Source organism: Pituophis catenifer, unplaced genomic scaffold (assembly GCF_029215685.1).
Source record: "Pituophis catenifer annectens isolate HBS135680 unplaced genomic scaffold, rPitCat1.0.hap2 SCAF_2, whole genome shotgun sequence".
Lineage (NCBI taxonomy): Eukaryota > Metazoa > Chordata > Lepidosauria > Squamata > Colubridae > Pituophis > Pituophis catenifer.
The window spans coordinates 13,014,294-13,033,630 of NW_027256882.1; the positions used below are offsets into that span (position 1 = coordinate 13,014,294).

The window sequence follows — 19,337 nt, forward strand, 5'->3', positions numbered from 1 at the left end:
TGAATCGCACCCGGAAGACCACCGGAAGCCAGTGCAGCTCGCGCAGGAGGGGTGTCACGCGGGCACAGCGGGTTGCGCCCATAACCACCCGTGCGGCCGCATTCTGGACCAGTTGGAGCCTCCGAGTGCTCTTCAAGGGGAGCCCCATGTAGAGAGCATTACAATAGTCCAGCCGGGAGGTGACAAGGGCATGAGTGACCGTGCGCAAGGCATCCCGGTCCAGAAAGGGCTGCAAATGGCGGATCAGGCGAACCTGATAAAAGGCCCCCCTGGCCACGGCCGTCATATGCTCTTCTAAAGACAGCCGTGCGTCCAGGAGGACACCCAGATTGCGAGCCCTCTCTGTGGGGGGCAGAGATTCACCCCCAATAGTCAGCGATGGCACCTGCTGACTATATCGGGATGCCGGCAACCACAGCCACTCGGTCTTGGATGGGTTGAGTCTGAGCCTGTTCCTCCCCATCCAGGCCCGTACGGCCTCCAGGCAGCGAGACATCACATCAAGGGCATCGTTGGGGTGGTCTGGGGTGGAGATGTACAGCTGAGTATCATCAGCGTACAGGTGACACTTCACCCCAAAACCACGGATGATCTCACCCAGCGGCTTCACATAAATGTTGAACAGAAGAGGCGAGAGGACCGACCCTTGTGGCACTCCCCATGCGAGATGCCTCGAGGTCGACCTCTGCCCCCCTGCCAACACAAACTGCGAGCGGCCGGAGAGGAAGGAAGAGAACCACCGCAAAACGGTGCCCCCTACTCCTAACCCTCTCAACCGCTGCAGCATGATACCATGGTCGATGGTATCAAAAGCCGCTGAGAGATCTAATAGGACTAGGACAGAGGAGCAACCCCTGTCCCGAGCCTCCAGAGATCATCCACCAACGCGACCAATGCCGTTTCTGTGCTGTGCCCCTGCCTGAAGCCCGACTGGTACGGGTCTAGATAGATAGCTTCATCCAGGTGCCTGGGCAGCTGTCGTGCCACCACACTCTCAACAACCTTCGCCACAAAACGAAGGTTGGAGACCGGACGGTAGTTAACTAATTCAGCCGGGTCCAGGGAAGGCTTCTTGAGGAGGGGCCTCACCACCGCCTCTTTCAAGGCGGCGGGAAAGGCACCCTCACTCAGAGAAGCAGTTATAATCCCCTGGAGCCAGCCTCGTATAACCTCCCGGGAGGCCAGTACCAACCAGGAGGGACACGGGTCCAATAAACATGTGGCGGCACTAATCCTACCCAGAACCCTGTCCACATCCTCGGGAGCCACAGGATCAAACTCCTCCCAAAGATGCTGACCACCTCTTTGCTTCTCCCTCCAGCCCTTCCGAGATAGCATTCACTAGGGCTCTGGGGAAAGGGTAGAGGTGTCCGAACCGCTCTATGTATATCTCAGCTGAATCGAGGAATTGGGCGAGGTTGTCTGGGTCACCATCGAACTTCCCTCTGAACTGGGGTGGCTCCTCCCTCTCTGCCCTCTCCTCTCTGTGCTGAGCTCTGGAGGGCCAGCCTTGGTGTTGATAGTCCTCTGCCTTGTCTCTCATCCTGGGGTGGGGAGGTGCTGCCTTGTCTGGGCTTCGCTGCCATTCCCATCCCCAGCTCGCCCTTCCCAATTCACTTAGGGGTTTTCCTTTATCTTTTACATCTGCAAAAGGAAATTCCGCCTCTAAGGCTTTTGGCACAGTCCCCGGGTACTTATCTGCCTCACGTTTCTTTGCTTGAAGTTCTGCGGGGAGGTAAGGCGGAGAAAGTTGAATCTTTGTATTTTCCAAGTTGGCTGGAATCACGACCGCTTCTGCTCCTCCCGTTTCTTGAAGCAGGCTTTCCTCCGAGAGCTTGGCTTCAGCCATAGTCCGTCCGACCAGATGTCTGGGAGGGAACGGGATGATTTAAACTCAGCCAGCCTGGATTTGGAGGAGAGTTTGGCTGTCTGTCAGGTTTCGGTGCTATCTTGAATAAACTTCATTCTCAAGCGCAAGCTGTCTAATGAATCATTTTTATTTTAAGAATAGCAATATCCGACATTTCTGATTCAAATTGCAGCCAAACTGGCCCCTCCTTCCAACCCCCTCCTCTTCCGTTCTCCAACCCCAATGTCCCATTGGCCATCATACAGATCCATCTCTACATCCCGGCATGTTCTTTTCACAGGAATGTAGCCCCCATCCTCGTCTCCCAGGAAACACTATCTGTAACATACAAAACTAAGTAAAAGTTCATCTTGTTATGTCAGCGCTGGAAGAAAGCCTAATTTGGAATGCTGACACATGTTCTATGTTTAATTGCACCCTGAACTTTAGTAAAATTATCAGCAATATTATTTTCAGTCATACTAATTATATCATTTTACTCTGTACACATTGTCTTACATTCAAGTACCTAATATCAGTATGCTTAGATCTTGTTTTTACAGCCAAATTCGTTGCCATCTTAATTGCAGCTTGATTATCCTCAAATATTACAAATGGATCATTTACATTTAAGCCTATATCAAGTAACAGTTGTTTATAATAAACTAATTCTGTGCACATTAAAGACAGACAAGAAAATTCTGCTTCCATTGTTGATAAATTTATGTGCTTTTGCCTGATCGATTTCCATCTTATTAATGAATTCCCTAACATTATTGCAATACCTGATGTGGATTTACGTGTGGTTAAATCTGTAGCAAACATACATTGTTGGTTTATATATTGCCTGACCAACTAGTTAGACAAATAACCATTTCCTAACAACTGACATTTCTGAGGTCCACATAAACATGCTACTTTATTTTGACATCAAATATTCTTTTGTATTCAAATTTGGTCTTAAAATAATAATATAACATTTGGGTAGGAAAATTAATAACAACAGGCTAGCACTGGAAGCCAATATGGAGAAGACCTGCACGGCCACCATGTACTTCCCCTTGGTGCTCAAATAGGTGGGTACAAAAGACACCCAGACACTGCAAAAGACCAGCATGCTGAAGGTGATCAGCTTGGCTTCATTGAAGGCCCCAGGCAGATTCCTGGCCAGAACAGCCACCGTGAAGCAGATGAGAGCCAGGAAACCCATGTAGCCAAGGGCAAAGTAGAACATAGCAACAGAGCCTTGATTACATTGCAGGATGATCTCTGCAGATTGTGAGTACATATCTGATTCAGGAAATGGGGGAGAAGTGCCCAGCCAGATGCTGCAGAGGACAACTTGAACACCAGTACAAGAAAGGATGATACAATTGGACAAGGTCTTTCCCAGCCATCTCTGCACTTTATTCCCTGGTTTTGTGGCCAAGAATGCTAACACCACCATGACAGTTTTGGCCAAGACAGTAGAAATGGCAACTGAAAAGATATTGCTGAATGCCACTTGTTGCAGAAGGCAAATGGCAATCTTTGGCTGGCCAATGAATAGAAAAGAAGTCAAAAAGGAAAGCAAGAGGGTGATGAGGAGGATGTAGGAGAGATCCCGATTGTTGGCTTTGACTATGGGAGTCTCTTGGAATTTAATGAAGATTCCCAAGACTAAGCCTGTTACCAAAGATAAGAACAAGGCAAGGGAAATTAGGATGATCCCCAAATTTTCTTGATAGGATAGGAAAGTTTCAATCTTAGGTATACAGCCATCTTGGTTGATGTTTGGATAATGATCTGCTGGACATTCGGTACATTTCTCAGCATCTGAAAAGAGAAAGATTAACATCTACATAAAGTTTTTTTCCATCACATGCATCATTGGAGTGAAACTGGTGATGTGTGGATGAATGTGTTTGGAGAAAGGTAGTATGCAGCAATGTTTTGGAAATTTAAGTAGTGCAACCCAAAGGACAAGAGCCCGAGGAAAACAAGACTCTCCCCCACACATTCCCAGGATGAGCTGTGGTTGCATTTAAGCTGCACTATTTGAATTCCAGATTCCATGAACCGCATTTTTGAAATGAAATACAAAGTACTTCACAGCCCTCCCAGCAATGATTAATGAAGGGATGGTCATTGACTAGACTAGTTCAAACAGATGAAGGAATAAATGGCTGGATTCAAGACTCAAGTGGGTGGCCCATTTCATCTCTGATTTTTTTAAGATGGAAGATATTTCTCCAATGAACTCAGCTGCTGGTGTTCATGTGTAAACCAATGGGTAAGGAAGCTGTTTTATTAAAAGATCCTTTGGAAATGTCAAGGCCAACTTCCAGCTTAATCAAGGAAATGGCCAGATCTCCTGTCTGTATAGTAACTCCCCTGGCTCTTGGATTCCAGTTTCTTTATGCTCCCAACCATGCCAGAAAAGCAAGCAGCAATGGTTTCCATCTACTTGGACATCTCTTTTGAGGATGGATGGGGAAAAAACCCAACCTCTATTTTACAGTCCTTTCTGTGACTCCAAAAAGAAAATGTCCCACATTTGTCATATGGAAGAGTGTTAAAAAAAGAACCAAAAGGAAGCAAGGAAGGAAGGAAGGAAGGAAGGAAGGAAGGAAGGAAGGAAGGGAGGGAGGGAGGGAGGGAGGGAGGGAGGGAGGGAGGGAGGGAGGGAGGGTACAGTGTTGGATGTCTTGCTTGGCATGTTATACATGTTACATTCATGCATAGGCAAGGCAAAGCAAGGCAAGGATCCAAATTTCACAATTTGTCCACAGATGCCCAGAAAAAATTGGCAGAGGTTCACCATTATACAAGATTGAAGAGCAAGAAATGCCATAATATTATTTTATTGATTTATATTCTTTTTACTAACAACCAGGGTAGCAAGGGGGTTGGACTAGAAGACCTCCAAGATCCCTTCCAACTCAGTTATTTTGTTATATTCTATCCTTCTCCTATTTTCCCACAAGAAGAACCTGGTAGAACAAATAGAAGAATATGGAGAGGTGGCAGTATTGAAAATTCATAAAGATAAAACAAAGATACTGGTGAAAAAATATTACAGAGAAACAGAAAAGAGATTTAATGGAGAAACTACATATTCAGATTACCAAAAAGGTAAAATATTTAGGAATAGAACTAACAGCAAGGTGTGCAATGATTAAAGACAACAATTATTATAAATTGAAAGGACAAATTGAAATGAACCTGGAGAGGTGGGGAAAATTGCAATTATCATTAATGGGAAGAGTAACAGTAATCAAGATGAATATATTACCTAGATTGTTGTTTTTATTTCAAACAATACTTTGAAATATTTTGAAGATTTGAACAGAACGCTATCAAAATTTATATGGCAGGGAAAAAAAGGCAAGAATCAATATGAAAATGTTACAGGATGCAAAACTAAGGGAGGATTTGACCTACCAAACTGGGAATTATACTGTCAAGCAGCAGCACTATCTTGGATGAAAGAATGGATTGTATTAAGAAACACGAGATTACTGACTTTGGAGGAGCACAATTTACAATTGGGTTGGCATGCTTTTTTATGGTATGGGAAAAATAAGATGCGCAGTTATTCTCAAAGACATTATGTAAGAAATGTGCTATTATTAGTATGGGAGAAGGTTAGAGAAAAGCATTACTTGAAAATATCAACATGGCTTTCAACAATGGAAGCATTAGTACATCCAAATATTATTAATATGGGAAATATTATAAGATATAAATATATTTTATCAGCAACAGGGGAATTGAAAACAAAACAAGAATTAGCAGAACAAGGGATTGAAATGGAATGGTATACTCAACTGCAAATACAATCGAGATATGAAAAAGATGCAAAGTTATATGGTTTTTATCTGGAAATGACAGTATTGGATGAGATACTCACAGGAACAGAAGAGAAAATAATTAAGAGATTGTATAGTTATTTACTTGGGGTTAAGTTAGAAGAAGAACAAGTTAAAGAAACAATGATAGCATGGGCAAAAAATTTTGGATATACAATTGAGTTAGATAAATGGCAACAATTATAGGAAAGAAATTATAAATTAACAGTGGCCAGAGCATACAAAGAGAATTATACAAAATGTTCTATAGATGGCACATGTCACCAGAAAGATTGGCAAAAATGTTTAATGATAAATCAGCTAAATGTTGGAAATGTCATTAGATACCGAAATCAGATTATCACATGTGGTGGACATGTCCAGAGGGGAGAAACTATTGGGAAAAAATTCAAATATGGTTAGAAAAAATGATACAGCAACATATTGATTTAAAAACAGAGCTGTTCCTGTTGGGTATCTTACCAGAGAAGTATAGTAAAGAAAATATATACTTGATTATACATGTAATAATGGTGGCAAGAATAGTGTTTGCATAAAATTGGAAACCAGAAAAAATTCCTACAAAGGGAGAGGTAATTAAGAAAATACTGGAATGTGCAGAAATGAATAGATTGACATTGGCAAGTAAAGAGAAGAAGAGTTGGAGTATTACAATATATGGGGACAATTTTATCAATGGATAGAGAGTGAGAATAGACAATAAACAATGTAAAAGAATTTTGGGAAGAATATGTTGTAATACTTTAAAGTTAAGTGAAAGAGGAAAGATAAATGTATACATTTTAAAAATGACGATAAATGTTGAAGATGATGACACAAAATGTTGTACCCAGATGATACATGGATTGATTAATGATGTACAGGAATGATAAAATAGATGTAATCACAAAGCAAAAAAGTACTTGAAATGAAGATGCATGCAAATAGAAAATCGGGGTTGCTCGAATTCCATTCTAGATTGAATTGAAAATGGAAACAACAAGGGAGTGGAAAAGGAGAGAGGAGTAGAGGGAGGGGAGGAGGGGAGAAGGGAGGAAAGGAGAGAGAGGGATAGAAGAGAGGGAAAAGGAGAGAAGGAAAAGGGAGGGGAAAGAAGAGTAGGAAAGAGGGTTAGAAAGGGAAGAAGAGAGGAGTGGGGGAAGGGGAGAGGAAGTAGGAAAGGGAAGGAGAGGAAGAACGAAGAAAGTAGAAAGAGTCAGAAAAAGGAAGAGAAGGGAAGAGTAAGAGGAAAGATTGTGGTAAAATAAAGGAGAGGAAATGGTAAAAGAGCAGTCCCGAATAATTGAAAAATAGAAGTTAAAAGATAAGATTAATGATTAATGATGGATAAGACACTGTACATTTAAAATGTTTATGAAAAATAAAAATAAAAATTTTTGATAAAGAAAAAGAAGAAGAACCTGGTGAAGTGAGTTGGGCTGAGATAGAGTGACCCTAAATCACCCATCTGGCTTTCATAGCTAAAGTGAGACTAGAACTCACTGTCTCCTGCTTTCTAACCTGACGGCTTAACCACTAGACAAAACTGGCTCTCCCTTCCAATGCCAAGCTCTCACCGATACCCTTCCTTTTAATAGCCTGTTTCTGATTTCAGTTACAGGATTACTTTTATCACTATCTATGCAGTAAATTATATGTATTACAAGATTTTTTTTTAAAGCTAGGATTAAAAATGCCTATCAAGATAGCTTTTCATGAAATATACCTGCCCCTTTTCTGTTATCACCCACCTTCCTTAATGGAGATGGTTCTTTCTGCGCAAGGAAGACACTTGTAGCAGCAGATGGGCTTCCCTTCCTGAGCAACCTTCCTGAATCCAGGATGACAGCTTTCCACACACCTTGAAAGAGGCAGGGGCTGAGGAAACAGAGATATAATACCTCATTGTGTTTTTTTTTTCTTTTTTTTTTCTCTATGCTCTTTGGTTCTAAAAAGAGTTTCCTGTTACAGTTAAACAGTTGAACAGTAAAGCACATGGTGACTGTACTCTTTGTTTGCTCTGTGGTGCTATATATAAACAGAATTTCTAACAGTTATCTAATGTTTTTTGCTTGGAGTTAGGTTCTAAAGGTCATGAAAATTGGCCCCCCTCCACCCTCAATTTTAGTTTAAAGATTATGAAGTAACACCATTTACAGATTATGAAGACATTCACAATCTTCAGAGCCAAATCAACGAAAACTCACACTGATGGGGTGGGGGCATTGAAAGCAAGCCCCCACTCCATCTAAAAGTTACAGTGCTCTTTTTTCCACCTTGAGTGGAATAAAATAAATATTAGTCTCACCTTGTTCAACATCTCCATCTTTGTGATACTCGTCTGATCGATGGTAACTTTAAAATCCTGCAATCCCCTTTTTTCTAGAGTCCCAGATTTCACTCCCTTGAGAGATCTGTTTGGAAAAATGACCCACTTCACAATGTCCAGGTCAGCTGTCAGATCTCCTTTCTCATCCAAATGTACTCCATCTATGGAATTATTGTGGAACTGAGAACTTTGAAGGAAGGGATGCAGCTGGAAAGGAAATGAAGAGTTCAGAAAGCACATCAGAAGTATTTTGAAAAGATCCCTTGATCTACACTGGGAGGAATTTGAACATTATTCTCTCTGTGTTCAAATAATGTTAAGATTCCTCCCAGGGATCCTTTCAAAATACTTCTTTCTTTCTCCATCCATTGCTTTCTACAGCCATACTGAGGCAAAAGAATATAAAGCTGGTTGTAGCCAAGGAATGGAGAGAAGGCTCTTGAACAGAAGGGCAGTCCATTAGGGTTCGCGGGTAAGAGGTGTTAGACTGTTCCAACTTATCAGGTGGGATTCAGTAGGTTCTCTAGGACACAGCAGTACTCCAATTTCCAGAGAAAAAGGACAAAGTATTGAGACATGGACACAGTATAATATCTTGGCCAAGGGAATAGTTACTAGAATAAGAGGGAAAGAATCAAGATCACGTGAAGTGTTAATACCACTTTATAATGCCTTGGTAAGGCCACACTTGGAATACTGCATTCAGTTTTGGTTGCCACGATGTAAAAAAAGATGTGGAGACTCTAGAAAGAGTGCAGAGAAGAGCTTCAAAGATGATTAGGGGACTGGAGGCTAAAACATATGAAGAACAGTTGCAGGAACTGGGTATGTCTAGTTTAATGAAAAGAAGGACTAGGGAAGACATGATAGCAGTGTTCCAATATCTCAGGGGTTGCCACAAAGAAGAGGGAGTCAAGCTATTCTCCAAAGCACCTGAGGGTAGGACAAGAGGCAATGGGTGGAAACTAATCAAGGAGAGAAACAACCTAGAACTAAGGAGAAATTTACGGACAGTTAGAACAATTAATCAGTAGAACAACTTGCCTCCAGAAGTTGTGAATGCTCCAACACTGGAAGTTTTTAAGAAGATGTTGGATAACCATTTGTCTGAAGTGGTGTAGGGTTTCCTGCCTAAGCAGGGGGTTGGACTAGAAGATCTCCAAGGTCCCTTCCAACTCAGATATTATATTATGTTATGTTATGTTATGTTATGTTATGTTATGTTATGTTATGTTATGTTATGTTATGTTATGTTATGTTATGTTATGTTATGTTATGTTATGTTATATTATTATATTATATTATATTATATTATATTATATTATATTATATTATATTATATTATATTATATTATATCATATCATATCATATCATATATTCTTTGATTGAAAGAGAATAATGGCTGAAGTGATGAGATATAAAAGCATTCTCTTTGAAATAAAAACAAAATGATAATGTTGCAAAAAGAAGCATCAGGGCAATTGAAAGGAAAATATAGAGAACAATTCATTTTGGTTTGCAAACAATTTGCAACTGAGTTGGATTTAAGTTTCAGGATGACGTATCTTTTCAGAATCAATAACTAAAATAGCCACTTTAAAATCATTCCCATCTGCGGGAGAATTATCTCTGGTGGGAAAGAAATACCTGCCAAGCTTTCATCCTTGGAGCTTCCATTTTCGTAAAGACATTCCTCCCTGATTGCTTGGATGCATGTTCATCTGCTGAATGTAAGGCCCTTGCCAGAGCCCAGATGGTCTTGTAAGTGAGATAGCTGTCCACAGCCAGGAACCGGTCAATCTCCTCTTTTTTCAGAGCCTTCAGATCTTTTCTCTGTCTGCACCGCCACCAAACTTTCACCGAAAAGGCATCCTTAGTGGATGAACATCTAAAAGATTTTCTTAAAAAATTAAATTTGGATTGGAGAAAGAGATCAAAAGAATCATGATTTGCCCATTTCCTTTTCGATACCAAAAAGGAAAAAATGCCCCAAATATGCTTAAGGGAACGTATATCAAACATGAAATCAGAATTAAGGTCCCAGTGAGCTGTAGTGATCCAGACTTTATCTAGAACATGTTGCTGAAAATCTTGAAGTATTGTTTGTAAAATCACCATTCCGTTCCAGAATGAATTAATCCCCGAACCATAAACAAACACATTGACTTTTCTCCACTTGATATATTGTTCATGTTCTACAACTATCTGATGCATATTTAGTGGAAAGCTTTGATATATAACTGTACAAATGCCATTTCTTAACATCAAAGAGGACATTGTCCTTATGAACCTTTCCTCTTGGTCAGTTTCTGAAGTAATAAGGCCAACCAAGGTCCACCTGAAATGGAGGAGCAGCTTGACCATCCCTTGGTATTGGACATCTTTAGCTGGGAGCCTTGGGTAGAAGAAGGGAAAATGAGTTTTATCCCTCAGAATTTGGGAAGCAAAACTGTAACCGACCTGAAAATAATGGAAGATGGTGGTAATTTAAATTTAACATGCAAAATATAAATCGTCTCATTTTCATAATCAAACTCTGCTTTTCATTTGCAGCAGAGGGCCTGTGATTGAAAGCTCCATGACTGAAAACTGTCTCCACAAGAAAGACACACCTGAGGGATTTTGTAGGGGCCCAACATGGTCGAAATCTGGATGGAGATGCCAGTCTCGGCCTCTTCCAGAACAGCCACTGTGTTTCTCTGTCTTCCACACCTGTAGTTGGGCACATTGGCCTCCCCGTCTGAAAGGAGATCCAGCAAAGGATCTGTAGTCATTTCTACCCTGAAGAAATTGTCATAGATATTATAACCCAGAGTGATGTTGGGTAAGATATGACTATTCTGATTGATGTCCTCCATGGTGAAAAGGAAGGGCAGACTTTTCCAAAAATACGGGTGTGATAGTCTGCAATAATGAACATATCAATTAAAATAATATTTCACTTTTCTTCCCTAACAGTACTTTAAATCAGGGGTGAAATCCAGCAGGTTCTGACAGGTTCTGGAGAACCGGTAGCGGAAATTTTAAGCAGTTTGGAGAACCAGCAAATATTACCTCTGGCTGGCTCCAGAGTGGGGAGGGAATGGGGATTTTGCAGTATCGTTTCCCCTGCCATGCCCACCAAGCCATGCCCACCAAGCCACACCATGCCCACCAAACCACGCCCACAGAACCAGTAGTAAAAAATTTGGATTTCACCACTGCTTCAATGGTGGTTTTGTTGCTTCATGGACTTGTGTTTTGGAGGCATTCACTGGACGTTCACTGGATATGGAGAGGCTCTAATGCAGTGCAGGAAGATAGACTTACGAGTAAAATTTTGTTGAAGGACTTCTATAGAAGCTCACTGTTTGAAAAGTACCCCTTTTTTCAGAGATTATGCCACTAATGAAATAATCTCCTGGTTTGTAATGATTGCTTGGGTCTATTTCACTCTGCTTCAGAGTTAGGAGGCATTTGGCTTTGAGCATCCCACAGGCTCCCCGTGGCCATAGAAGCTGCACAACTAGAAGAAGCAACAACATCACTTCTGTTCCTGACTGATCCTTCTCTGTGATACCTCTGGTATCTCTGTTGGTACCTTCTCTATGGTTACAAAGAATGAGATGAAGAGTTGGCAGAAAACAAAACAACTTCCAGGACAGAAGTTCCAGAGTCCTCAAGAAAAATACACAAAGCCCCTGCCTGTCCTTAACCCTCTCTCACCCCCAATTCTCTTTCTGTCTCCAGAATCATTTATACACCCAGAAGTCCAGACATAAGATTCCACTGAACTTTGCTTTTGAATCTGATATTGACATCAAAACATGTTCTGACATGTTTGTGTCAAATTGCTGAAAGTTTGCAGAAAGGCCTCTCGGGTCTTAACATAAAGTCAGGAAATAAATCACAGTGATTTGGATAACTGCAAGGAACAGAACCATCAATTCTCTGAATCTTGAACAAGTCAACAAAGAGGTGCCCAAAGGGAGAACTCATAGATGAGGCTCTAAACTTTGAAGATTGGCCATTGAGGGAGACTGAAAAATTTGGCCCCAAATCTTGTATTATTTATTATTTATTTATTAATTCAATTTGTATGCTGCCCCTCTCCGAAGACTCAGGGCAGGAGAGAGAGAGTTGTAACATGATCAAGAAAAGTGGCATCTTAATATGTGATTCAATAGACACTTTTTCTAGGGAAATTTTCTTTTTCTTTTTTTTTTTTTAAGTGTTTTATTGTAAGAAGTTATAATAATACAATTTTTTCTCCATCCGGTTACATAGTATGGAAAAAGAAATAAATGCAAATTACATATTGAACATAAGTAAGTGATTTTTTCAGCCCAGATACATAGTAGTGCATAGCAGTAAATAAAGAAAAAGTGGAGAATTGTGTTCTCATATCATTTAAGTCGTATATTATGTATATATATTATGAGAAATTTTCTAATAGGCCTGTAGGTAGAATCCTATTTAGAGTAAGGCAATTACTCAGGGGTGGGCTGCTGGGGGTTGCCAGGGGTTCAGGAGATTCTGTGCAGTTTGGAGAACCCCCAAATCCCCCAAATCCCACTCCTGGCTGGCCCCGCCCACCCTGCCCCGCCTTTCACATGAGTCCCCACGTGGCCCGTTTTGGATGCAGGTAAATGCAGGGTACGCATGGAGGCTGGCGGAGGGTGAAAATGGGCCTACTTCAGGAAGGCTGGAAATGGGCCCATTTCTGGCCTCCAGGGGGGCCTCCGGAGCCTGGGGAGGCTGTTTTCGCCCTCCGTAGTCGACAAAAGCCTCCAGAGCCTGGGGAGGCAAAAACATCCCCCCTGTGGTGCAGGAGGCTGACTAGGCCATGCCCACCCTGGCCACTCCCACCCAGCAACCAGGCAGAGAACTCCTTGCTAAAATTTTTGAAGCCCACCTCTGCAATTACTGTCTGTTTGGGGACAAACAAATGTACTGATAGAAGAGAATATTTGTAGCTCAGAATTGAAACTGTTTGTTTTCTTGCACACATTCCACAATGTGTGGAATGAAACTAAGTGACAGTGGTAGTAGGAAGTGGGTTTTTCTCACATTTGAGTGAGAGGGAAGACTACCTCTCTGTTTGGAATCTTGTATGATGTTTTTGTTCCCCATGGATTTTTTCCCCACTTTGTATAAATTAAATGATGGCTCCTTCCCCTGTTTGTTCTTATAAAGTTCTCTCTGAGATTCTGATTGCTGCCATTTAAACTAAAGTGTCATGCATAGAGCATTCCTTTTGATTATTGCAATTGAGGCTAACTAAGATAACTTTAGTTTTCTCCATCTTTCATCTTTTCATCGCTTGCCCTAATTTAACATAATTTTTGGGTACGTTTCTTGATTCTTTTTTTCCTCAAGGGAAAAATCAAGGTATTTCTCTGAGAAGGCTGACTTCTCACCCTGGATTTAGATATCAAAAATCAAACCCATTACTTCATTAGACATTTCCAAATTAATCTCCATTCAATGCAGATAATAATTCATCACCAGAAAAAAGTACTCATTATTTAACCACAATCAGATCATCTTTTCTCCTTCTCTTGAAATTCTTGTCATCATTCAAGGCTGCCTATATTTATTTATTTATTTATTTATTTATTTATTTATTTATTTATTTATTTATTTAGCACATGGCATATAATACATGGACTAGCAATCTAGATTAACATTTCATTTAGATTATTAACACAATAAAATATAAATGTTAAAAAGATCTATGTTCAAATACCAATGTTTAGGCCAGGGGTGTCAAACTTGATTTTTTTTTTTAATTTGATTTATATGCCGCCCTTCTCCGGAGACTCAGGGCAGCTTACAATGCGTTAAGCAATAGCCTTCATACTTTTGTATATTTATACAAAGTCAGCTTATTGCCCCCACAAACTGGGTCCTCATTTAACCTACCTTAGAAAGGATGGAAGGCTGAGTCAACCTTGAGCCTGGGGAGATTCGAACCTGCAGTAATTGCAGGCAGCTGTGTTAATAACAGGGTGCTTTAAACCACTGTACTACCAAGGCTCCTTTGAGGGCCACATTTATTTATTTATTTATTTATTGGTTCAATTTAACCTTCTCCGGAGACTCAGGGCAGCTTACAATGTGTTAAGCAATAGCCTTCATACTTTTGTATATACCTGCTTAGTAAGGCTTTTGCCCCCCCCAAAAAACGGTGTTCTTTTTTATACAAAGTCAGCTTATTGCCCCCACAATCTGGGTCCTCATTTTACCTATCTCGGAAGGATGGAAGGCTGAGTCAACCTTGAGCCTGGTGAGATTCGAACTTGCAGTAATTGCAGTAATTGCAGGCAGCTGGTGCTATTTAACAGCACTTTAGTCTGCTGTGCCACCAAGGCTCTTTTCTTCATCAGGATTGTGTTTGACCTTGGGGGCCTGGGGTGGGTGTGGCCAGGGTGGGAGGGGCCAGCTTGACATTACTCGTGTCGGGGATGCCTGTGCTAGTGGCCCGAGAGCTCTGCCAGCGAAAACGAGCTCCCAAGCTTCATTTTTGGCTGCAACAGCCTCCTGCAACCCTCTGCTACCCTCTGCTACCCTCTGCTAGTGAAAATAGAGCTTGGCAGGGCCAATCCATTTTTGCTGGCAGAAGGTTGCAGGAGGCCATCGCAGCCAAAAATGGAGGTCAGGAGCCCATTTTTTCTGGCAGAGGCACTGTGGGCCAATCCACTGTTTCCAGGGTGGCGCTGCAGGCCAGATCTAAACACTCTTCAGGCCAGCTCTGGCTCGTGGGCCTTGAATTTGACACCTCAGGTCTAGGTCATCTAAACATTGAAGCACTGCATCATTTAAAAAAAAAATCAGATACTGGACTGATATATAGCCTCAGTTTACAGCCAATGACAATCTTTGATGTCCACTGTTCCTATAGGCTGCCCATAGGTTCCATGAAATAACTCCAATAAATACTTTCTATTTCAATTTGAAAAGTTAATCCACAATGTCTTTTTCCATTTTACTTTTGGACCGATACTAATATAAAGAGCTTACATATTGGAATGGGTCCAAGTATAACTTTATAGACCAGGGGTGTCAAACTGGGGGCCTGTGGGCTGGATGTGTCATGCACTGGCCACACCCACATCCAGTTTAGCAAAGGGGAAAAGGTCACAATACATCATGTGACACCACCGTGCGCTGCAAGTTTGACACCAGTTGTTATAGACTATGTAATTGTATCTGGAAATTGTTTACAGTTTCTTGACTCTTTTAAAGTTTCCTTCCAAGTTGATAGCGATTATTTTCCACTTATTCTGTTTATTAACCTTACCTGGATAGACCTCCACCAAATTAATGGATGAGTGCAATGCTTATCCAATTAGAATATTCTGCAGAGTAAATGCCCCTGTCAGAGTCTGAATCTGAGACGGAAGATGAACAGCTGAGAGAGAGCGGGAGAGTGGCTCCATTGGCTGTGGAGGAAACTGGGGAAGGGCAAAGTCAGGCAGGGGACAGGTAGAACAAGGGAGAGAGGGTTCACATGAAGACCAAGTCCCAGCCCCTCCTCATCCTAGGGCGCGCAAGGAAGAATGCAGAAGAGAGCAACGTGGGTTGTGTGGCTTATGAGGAAGGAAAGGGCCCTGATTCCCTTCACAAGGCACACCTGGGGATGGAGTTTAAGGGAGAGGCAGTTGGGAGGGATGTTTGTCAGGAACAAATGCTGAATTCATCTAGTATTGAGAGTGGGGCATGCATTCCTGGCATTCCTCCTGACTGTTTGAATTATAGTCGTGCTTCTGTGTGCTTATCTTGTCTTGCTGGAATTACTGCCATGAATTTTTCATTTCTGGAACTCATTATCTTACCCTGCTGGAGTGATTGATTTGCAGTCATTCTGCTTACAATGTTTGGACTGGAGTATCTGCAGCAAGAAGCTGCTGCAGGTTTGTGGGAGAGCTTTTCTCCAGGCCGGAGAGTAAACGGGACATTGGGGGCAAAGTTGGTGCCAATAAAAGGACTCATATCGGTTCTTTGGCTGTGTTGCCTTCATGTCACACCCTGGGTCATCACACCACACAACTAGATAAGTCAATAGCTGAACAACTAGCTGTCAGCCCTGGAGACCATCTTTTTCTTTGGATCTTCAGGGCTGCCACACTTGGTAGATGGGCAAATGTGGGAACTGGGAGGGGGGTTGGTTGACAACGGGAGGAGAAGTATAGCCAAAACAACACTCTTTCACTGGGAGTCAAGGATGTTCAGCCTGCACCCGGAGAGGCATGACTGGGAAATAACTCCAGTTAGGATGATGACCTGATTGGGCCCTGTAATGGACATGTGGGTGCAGGGGAAGGGACTTTGATTTTCCTTTAGGTAGGGAAAACCTGGGAGACTTTCAGATTCGGGTTTTCCCAGATGTCATCTCTAATAAAATGGAACTTTGAAGAAATGCCTGCCTCAGAGTCTTACTTCATTGGAAGTGTTACTTGGAACCCTGACACTAGCTACTATACTCTCAAGAGAGGTACACTCTTTTTATTACGTCTGATTCAACCGATGACCTCCATTAATTATATAATAACCTCGGACAAGCTTTTCAGAAATGCTTATTTTGAAACAACAGAAAACATCTTAAGCAGCCAGTACGTCCATCAAAACTGTGGATTGATGCCAAAATTAGCCTATTTTAGTATGAAGTGGATGAGGACAAAAATAAGCAATCAAGGAAATATCAACTGGCTTGGTGTCTCTCTCTTGGATACATGGCATAGCTGTGAATTTAGATTTACTGTATCGTGGAATTGTTCTATATTATTTCATTTATTGATTTTATCTATCAGATAGATAGATAGCTTATTATGCTGCACATCTCTATAAAGCAATTCTGTATATGCACTTAATCAAGGACTCTAGATTAGCAAGTAAAGTAGACAAGTTTTACAGACAGTAGATTTTATTAAGTTTAGTTGCCTAGATCAGCTTGATGGGTTTTATAGATTTACAATTTTTTTAAAAAAAATATGGTGTACTAATTTTACCTTTTTTGTTAATTTATCTCTTGGCATATGTATATTTTTGTTCTATTTTCTCTTTTTGCACTGGTCCCTGACCATAATCATGTTCTATTTTGCTTTTTGGGATTTAGTTCCACTTTCACACAAAAAAGGGCAGATTTATTTTTCAAAAATAACAAATTATTTTTTTAATTATCCCAATAGTGTAACCTGAAGTCAAACATTTATTTATTTATTTATTTATTTATTTATTTATTTATTTATTTATTTATTTATTTATTTATTTATTTATTTATTATATTTCTATACCACCTTTCTCCCGTAGGACTCAAGGCGGTGTACAGTCAAGAAAAATATAGACACACAAACATCATAAAATTGCTAATTAAAATTAAAATTATTACTTAGTTTGGTCAATTAAATAAAACCCAGAATTAGATAACATTTAAAAAATCATTCACATGTTCGTATGTTTAGCCCCGCCTGTTGGAACATCAGGGTCTTGAGGGCACGGCGGAAAGCACGGAGATCAGGGATATTCCGTATCTCCGGGGGCAGTTCATTCCAAAGGGTTGGAGCCCCCACAGAGAAGGCCCTCATCCTGGGAGTCACCAGTCGACATAATTTGACTGACGGTACCCTGAGTAGTCCCTCCCTGTGAGAACGAACTGGTCGGTGGGAGGCTATTGGTGGCAAAAGACGGTCTCGTAGGTACCCAGGTCCTAAGCCATGGAGCGCTTTAAAGGTGATAACTAACACCTTGAATTGCACCCGGAAGACCACCGGGAGCCAGTGCAGCTTGCGTAGGAGAGGTGTTACATGGGCGTAACGAGCTGCGCCCATAATCACCCGCGCGGCTACGTTCTGGACCAGTTGGAGCCTCCAGGTGCTTTTCAAGGGGAGCCCCATGTAGAGACCATTACAGTAGTCCATACGGGAGGTAACTAGGGCATGAGTGACCGTGCGCAAGGCGTCCCGATCCAGAAAGGGACGCAACTGGCGGATCAGGCGAACCTGATAAAAGGCACCCCTGGTCACGGCCATCAAATGATCTTCTAAAGATAACCGTAAATCCAGGAGGACACCCAAGTTGCGGGCCCTCTCTGTGGGGAGCAAGATCTCATCCCCTATTGTCAGTGATGGTAGCAGCTGACTATACTGGGACGCCGGAAGCCACAGCCACTCGGTCTTGGAGGGGTTGAGTCTGAGCTTGTTTCTCCCCATCCAGATCCGCACGGCCTCCAGGCAACGGGACATCACAGCAAGGGCATCATCGGGGTGGTCTGGGGTGGAGATGTATAGCTGTGTGTCATCAGCATACTGATGAACACTCACCCCAAAACCACAGATGATCTCACCTAGCGGTTTTACATAAATGTTGAACAGAAGGGGTGAGAGGACTGACCCTTGCAGCACCCCACAAATAAGGTGCCTCGAGGTCGACCTCTGCCCCCCTGCCAACACAAACTGCGAACGGTCAGAGAGGAAGGAGGAGAACCACCAAAGCATGGTGCCCCCTATTCCTAACCCCTCCAGCCGGTGCAGTAAGATACCATGGTCGATGGTATCAAAAGCTGCTGAGAGATCTAATAGGACCAGGATAGAGGAGCAACCTCTGTCCCGAGCCCTCCAGAGATCATCCACCAACACGACCAATGCCATTTCCGTGCTGTATCGTGACCTGAAGCCTGACTGGAACGGATCCAGATAGACAACTTCATCCAGGTATCGGGGTAGTTGTCGCGCCACCACACTCTCAACAACCTTTGCAACAAAGCGAAGATTGGAGACTGGACGATAATTTGATAATATAGCCGGGTCCAGGGAAGGCTTCTTGAGGAGGGGCTTCACAACCGCCTCTTTCAAGGCGGCGGGAAAGACACCCTCACTCAGAGAAGCATTTATAATCCCCTGGAGCCAGCCTCATGTAACCTCCCGGGAGGCCAGTACCAACCAGGAGGGACACGGGTCCAATAAACATGTGGCAGCATTAAGCTTGCCCAGAATCCTGTCCACGTCCTCAGGAGCCACAGAGTCAAACTCTTCCCAGATAACGCTCTCAAGATCTGCCCCCGGCTCCTCCCCTGGATCTACCCAATCGGAGTCCAGGCCTTCCCGAATCTGAGCGACTTTATCATGCAAGAATTGTACAAAACCCTTTAAGGGATCTTCCCGTACCCCCACCTGAAGTAGGGAGCGGGTCACCCTAAACAGTGCAGCTGGGCGGTTCTCTGCAGATGCAATAAGAGCGGAGAAGTAGCTAGACTTCGAGGAATATAATGAATACATTATATTTGAGGAATATAATGAATAAATGTAATAAATGTAATTTTCAGGGATTCTGTCATTATTGGGTACATTC

At 42.2% G+C, this 19,337-nt stretch overlaps 1 protein-coding gene across 1 annotated transcript; it reads right to left on the bottom strand.

The window, feature by feature from the left end:
- Positions 1-2,768: 2,768 nt before the first annotated feature.
- Positions 2,769-10,783, bottom strand: LOC139310192 (vomeronasal type-2 receptor 26-like). The gene is made up of 5 exons (XM_070934356.1): positions 10,622-10,783; positions 9,657-10,469; positions 8,017-8,215; positions 7,431-7,580; positions 2,769-3,664 (listed from the first exon to the last, which is right to left on the bottom strand). The coding sequence occupies exons 1-5, from the start codon at positions 10,781-10,783 to the stop codon at positions 2,769-2,771; spliced, it is 2,220 nt and encodes a 739-aa protein (XP_070790457.1).
- Between the last annotated feature and the right edge of the window lie 8,554 nt (positions 10,784-19,337).

Excerpts from the sequence above, each read along its gene's own strand:
- LOC139310192 (XM_070934356.1), bottom strand. The coding sequence starts at position 10,783 with ATGACTACAGATCCTTTGCTGGATCTCCTTTCAGACGGGGAGGCCAAT. Across the intron at positions 10,470-10,621 it reads GCCCCTACAAAATCCCTCAG|GTCGGTTACAGTTTTGCTTC; the intron begins GTGTGTCTTTCT and ends CATTATTTTCAG. Across the intron at positions 8,216-9,656 it reads CAAGGATGAAAGCTTGGCAG|CTGCATCCCTTCCTTCAAAG; the intron begins GTATTTCTTTCC and ends TTTCCTTTCCAG.